The sequence below is a fragment of the Lampris incognitus genome, chromosome 5 (assembly GCF_029633865.1).
Source record: "Lampris incognitus isolate fLamInc1 chromosome 5, fLamInc1.hap2, whole genome shotgun sequence".
Classification (NCBI taxonomy): domain Eukaryota; kingdom Metazoa; phylum Chordata; class Actinopteri; order Lampriformes; family Lampridae; genus Lampris; species Lampris incognitus.
The window spans coordinates 60289785-60296170 of NC_079215.1; the positions used below are offsets into that span (position 1 = coordinate 60289785).

Below are 6386 nucleotides of genomic sequence, written 5' to 3' on the forward strand. Positions count from 1 at the left end.
GAGTATGTTTGATTTAGTTACCTTGAAATCATCTGTTAAGCAGAAATGATTAAAAAAACAGGTTTTTTTTGTTTTGGTTTTTTTAATCATTTCTGCCTAACAGATGATTTCAAGGTGACTAAATCAAACATACTCAGAGAAGGACATTCGGCTTGTTCAAAACCACGTTCTGCGAAATGAAAGCCCAAATCATCATTAAGGATATAAGAAATGATTTTAAAAAAAAAATTTTATGTGGTGGCGCAGTGGTTAGTGCGGTTGCCTCAGCAAGAAGGTCCTGGGTTCGAGCCCCAGGGTAGTGCAACCTTGGTGGGTCATCCCAGGTCGTCCTGTGTGTGGAGTTTGCATGTTCTCCCCGTGTCTACGTGGGTTTCCTCCAGGGGCTCCGGTTTCCTCCCACAGTCCAAAGACATGTAGGTCAGGTGAATCGGCCATACTAAGTTGTCCCTAGCTGTGAATGTGTGTGTGCGTGTGCGTGTGCGTGTGTGTGTGTACAGTTAAGGTGAGGTAGTGATTAAGTTTGGGGTGAAGGTTAGGTTGTGGTTATGGTCACGGGTTAGCCTACTGAGTGCCCTCATCTCATGGGACAACCAAATCGATCGGCTATCTTCATCTAATCACATGGTTTTTGAGAACAAGCCTCTTGCTAGACAAGCCTCTAAGGGGTGGGCAGTCTTATCCAGAAGGGGCCGGTGTGGGTGAAGGTTTTTGTTCCAACCAAGCAGTTACACACCTGTGTCCCCTAATCAAGTTCCTCAGCAAAGACTCTAATGCAGGGCTATTCAAATCATGGTCCTCGAGGGCCAAGTATTGCTGATTTTCCATCCTCCCTTAATCAGAGACTGAGGAGTCGGGTGTGAAGACACTCTGGCCAATCAATAGCTCACATTGTCAATTAACTGCAGGGGAGAAAAGAAAACCAGGGCTGTATTTGGACTTGAGGGCCAGATTTGAATCGCCCTCTCTACTGGTGTAGACAGTCCACAGCGAGGCCCAGTTCAGAAGTGCTGCAGCAGATGCTTGACAGAGAACGAGACGGCAGTGAGAGTGTGCACTGATAGTGTGTACATTATTGAATGAAAGCATTTCAACGTGATGTAGATCCAAAGACGTGGGAGTTAAGAGATAAAACAGAAATAATACTTACTGTAAAACATTTATTGCGGATGAAGACAAATTTGATTTCTTTTAACAAAAACATGAACCAGTAATAGATCATTCAGAGGGACTACATGTCCATTCTGGCCTGGGAATGTCTTGGGATCCCCCAGGAGGAGCTGGAGGGCATTGCCGGGGAGAGGGACGTCTGGAGTGCCCTACTTAGCTTGCTGCCACCACGACCCGACCCCAGAGAAGCGGCTGATGATGAGAGATGAGAGAGACTAGATAGTTCAGATTAACGATTCTGTTCCAGACGAAGTAAAGATGATTTCGTTTCCAGTTTTCTTTGCCCAAATCCGTTCAGAGCCCTGGCTGTGGTTGTTTTATCCAATCATGTGCGGTAATATGTCCGATGGGACGCAAGGAGTGGAGGGCCATGTAAATATCAGTATTTGTGACTGGCAGTAACAGTAACATACACTTGGGTGTTTTACTTCGGGGGGGTTTTCCCACAGTGAATTACAGCTAACTGAAATGTGTCATGGAATGACGACCACATGATGCTCTTGTCTCTCAGGGTCACTACCGAGGCTTTCAGCCATTTCAGAACCTCATGTTGCCCTGTGTATTTCCAAAGCAGAAATTATTACAAAACAAAACAAAATGCTGCCTCCTTTATTGTCAATAAATGTTACTTTTTTTAAAAAAAAATCTTGTAAATGTTTCTTTCCCTCAACCTGTCTCCCACTTACTGTTTCTCTCGCTTGTTTTTCCATCGTCTTCCTCCGTCTGCATCTCCTGCTCTCTTGTCTTTATCTCATGTTTCCTTTGGCTCTGCCTGTTTCTCGTCTCTCTCTCCTGTCCTCCTCATGGCGTGCAGGTGTCCTTCACTGGGAAGCAGGGGGAGATGAGGGAGATGCAGCAGTTATCAGGTGGTCAGAAGTCCCTGGTGGCCCTGGCTCTCATCTTTGCCATCCAGAAATGCGACCCTGCCCCCTTCTACCTGTTTGATGAGATTGACCAGGCCCTGGATGCCCAGCACAGGAAGGCTGTCTCAGGTGAAGTACCCGGACTGTGCTGAATACACAAGTCTACATGTATCTGCTGTCAAATCCATAGCAGTTCTCGTACAAATCCACACACATTGTCCCATGAATCCCTGTCTGCTCTTTCACAGATGTTCTGCAGATATTTAGATGTTCTATTTAATCCATAGTTATGTCTCTCGGTGTGTTTTTTCTCTGTCTGTGACCATCTGATTGACTGACCACCTTAAGTAGGCTATTGTCTACTTGTACATATGTGACTATTTAATGGCTTCTAAAACCACAACCCACTTTCCCAAGCAATAATCACAGTAATCTTCAGAGTTCCCCTCATGGAATGCTGGAGATTATTGTGACCTGATTTGACTTTCATGTGGAGGCAGGCAGGCAGGCAGAAAAGTGAATTTCTTCTTCAGGGTATTGGCGGAGTATGCACAGCCAAAACAAAATTACAGCTTGTTTATATTCCTAACAAACTGGTCCCCCTGCAGTCTCTGAGCGGGGGCCCTCTTTTGTACATCAAGACAATCGTTACAACATTCAGTTGAGTTCTCGTCTTTTATTCCTTTACTCCCCCCCCCCTCCCTTTTTTCCCCCCACTTTGTTTATTGGGTTTTGCAAGAACATACAATTGTGTCATCAGAGCATTTATAAAAAGTAAAAAGGTATATATTCCCTTTAAAAAGACATTATTATAAAGTGACAATTAACGTAATGCCAAACACCAAAACAGCTTACAAAGACTGAGAAAACTAAACTCACACAACCGTAACCAAACACACAAAAAAAAAATCAGTCAGCTAATAGTAAACCATAACAGTAATAGACGCTAATAGTCAGTACAGCAGCATATCACCCACGCCACAACAAACTCAGTATTGATACCCCTCCAAAGTTGCTTTAATCACAAATGAGTGCCACATTTTCCCTCTTCCGCAGCACAGTGGTGCAGTGGTTAGCGCGGTCGCCTCACGGCAAGAAGGTCCCGGGTTCGAGCCCCGGGATAGTCCAACCTTGGTCGCTCATCCCGGGTCGTTCTCTGTGTGGAGTTTGCATGTTCTCCCCATGTCTGTGGGTTTCCTCCGGGTGCGCCGGTTTCCTCCCACAGTCCAAAGACACATGGGTCAGGTGAATCGGCCATACTAAATTGTCCCTGGAGGTGGGGGGGGGGTGTAGGTGGGTTTTTTTTTTTTTTTTTTTTTTTGCTGGGATAGGCTCCAGTTACCCTCAGAGCAGGATAATCGGTTTGGATAATGGATGGATGGATTTTTCCTCTTAACGAATTGGAAGAACGGACCGGATATTCTCCCGGAGGAGCGGGAGGAGGAGGAGCCACTTAATGAAAGTTTTTGAATGAAAGTTTAATTTAATTTTTTAGTTGTTTTTTTTTTCCAGTTTTTTTTGTCCAGTGGGTATGAGAGGACGTTACAGTGGATTTGCAGTTGGTCAATATTAATCATCTATCCAGTAGGGTGACCAAAGCTACGACATTTTTTTGGATGTAGGGAGGGAAGGCAATGAGGGGATGACCCCAAACAATGCTCTGAAAGGATTGGGTTCTACTTTTTCCCGAATTATCTCTGGTAGGGTATTAAAATTCTCTGTCCAATAATTATGTAGGGATGGGCAAAGCCAAAACATTATGTATGAGGTTTGCAGGAGATTGCTGACACCCATCACAGGCTGGTGCTGCAACTGTCTGCATTTCCAGCTATATTTGCAAGACAAAGGACACTACTGAAACAAAGTCTAATTTTTTGCATTGGTGCATTTGAGATTTTGGATTTTAAAATGCTTTGTTATGTTTACCTTCTTAGAGGTAATGGTTGTCGATCTGTTTGGTTTTTATTTCAGATATGATTGTGGAACTGGCAGGCCATGCCCAGTTCATCACCACGACCTTCAGGCCTGAGCTGCTCGAATCAGCTGACAAGTTCTATGGTGTTAAATTCAGAAACAAGGTGAGGGGTATTTTCTTTCTTTCTTTTTTTTTTTTCTCAGTCTTTCCACCCAGTGCAACTCTTGTAGTGCAAGTGTTTCTCTTGCAGCTAGACTCGTGCTCAGTTGTATCGTTTACACTCTGCTTTGAAATACCATATGTAAATTTTAGGTGGAAAAAAATAATTAGCGGAAAATTCCACATTTGATATATCTAGTGGGGTTGAATCAGTTTATAAAGTAGATTTAAAAACAACCAACACTGATTGTACTATATTAGAAATGCAGAAAATGACACGAAGTGCTAAGTGGTGTACAAGTACAGCAAAGACAAAGCTAGGCGAAGTGCTCACAGTACATCAGCACACATACACAGGCACCCATATACCAACTCACAGACACACACTCCAACTGGGGCTTGGTGATATGGCCAAAAATGTTATCACGATAAAAAAAAAATTTGTATCGGTCGATATCGATAATTATCACGATAAATGTCAGATCATTATTTCTGTCAAGTTTAAAGGTTGAGTTTCTGACACAACAGTCATTGTTGCAGGCAAAGGGGAACAAGAGGGTTAAGTAAGGCACGTGTGTGATGTAAATAGTCAATCATGTATGGATCGACTACGTTATCAATTTTCTGATTACTGGAAGTAAGTTAAGGCAATATTTTGTGCTTACATTGTGCTAAAGAAAGCAGTTTCTGGATAGCAGAGTATACATCGATTCTTTTCAGCGTCTGTCTCAGGTCTGGATTTTCTTAACAAGCATGAGTGCCTTGTGAACGAGGGGCTCATACTGAATTCATGTTACATTTTTGTTTTTGTTTTTTGTGCATTTCAGGTGAGTCACATCGACGTGATCTCAGCAGAACAGGCGAAAGACTTTGTTGAAGATGACACCACCCATGGCTAAGAGTGCTAAGCTCGTCATCCTCACCCTCTTCCTCCCTCACAGTTTCCACCTATGTTAATAAGGTGCACTGCTTAATTCTGAGCTGTCCACACTGAGCCAAGGAAGACTGTTTCAGTTCAGTTCCCTTCTTACATGGACACAGGCCACTTGGCAATAATTAGTTTGACAGTTATTTTGTTCTTTAAAAATGATCCTGTTTGAATTCTACAAGTTAGTGGAAATTTTTTTGTCTTCTAAATGTTTAGTTCCATATTTCCCTGTGGAGCCATAAAACTGGATATGAAAATCATTAACAAGAACTTCCACATTGAAACCATGCCCTCATCCCAACAGAAAATGTCTGGTTCTTCTTTTGTATTTTTTCTTTTTAATTTTATAAAAAAGAAATAAAAGTACAAAAAGTATGGACTGAGTCTTGTCATTTTAGAAGAAAAACACCTCAGAATTCCTGAGTCATTAAAGAAATTGAAATTTTTTGGCGCCTTTTCAGAACGCACATTGTCATGTTTGCTCTATCATCTGCTGTTAATGTGCTGACGCTGTCTTTCTATTGACATTTCCAGTGTTTGTATATGAATTTGACTCAACAGTTGTGACAGCTGCTGAGGTGGAGTTGGTTTCCTACCTGTAGAGTGGTGTCATTTTTAAAGACGCCATCTTTAAAATGGCTGTTAAAAAAAAACATCAAAGTGAGGCATCACTTTCTTTTTGAAAGTTACACCCTTTTTTTTACATCCTATTATCTTCAACTAATTAATGTCTGATATGTGGTTAAAATGTACAAATGTTTGGTTCGTTGGTTTGTTTTTGCTGTGTCAGGTCATTTCCTTTCAGTGTATGAGAGTTTCATTCCAGAGAGGTAGGGGTGGGGGGTGGGGGGTATAACGCCCTGAAACAGTTGAGAAATGTACATGATTAACAGTCAAATTTTATTTTGAAAGCTTAAAACTCCTTACTTCAGTGACAGTTGTATAGCTGTGGTTTGTTTATTGTGATTATCTTTAACCTGTTTAAAATAAAAACCGTTTTATTCTGACCTCTCGTAGTTTTAACTTTTTTTAAACTGTTTTTGGCTCCTTGTAAGGAAATGAGTAAGTAAATAAAAGCAAAATAAATTGAGACCTCTGTGTGATTGCTTTGCGTGTCAGAATCCTATTTTATATAAGCACCGCTAGATGGCGCTGTGCGATTACTTGCCAGCACGCTTAAACCAACAAGAGCAGTAAGATGTTGGTTTTAAAAAAAAAGGCCTGTGGCGTCATTCCAAGCATATGTCGGTTGTTCTCGCCTGTGAACATTTCTGTAAATGCTTTTAAAACATGGATATTTAGCAATTTGCAGGAAAATGAAGACGCACCTGAAGGATTCAGCAGAACTCAGGTA

At 41.8% G+C, this 6386-nt stretch overlaps 1 protein-coding gene across 1 annotated transcript in view; it reads left to right on the forward strand.

Moving 5' to 3' along the window:
• smc3 (structural maintenance of chromosomes 3) overlaps positions 1-6118 on the forward strand; it is a 93124-nt gene extending 87006 nt beyond the window's left edge. Inside the window, exons 27-29 of the mRNA XM_056279704.1 lie at positions 1982-2159; positions 4002-4108; positions 4932-6118. Of these exons, the coding sequence (XP_056135679.1) occupies positions 1982-2159; positions 4002-4108; positions 4932-5003 (357 nt within the window). The 3' untranslated portion in view covers positions 5004-6118. The remainder of the gene's footprint in view (positions 1-1981; positions 2160-4001; positions 4109-4931) is intronic.
• Positions 6119-6386: the final 268 nt, after the last annotated feature.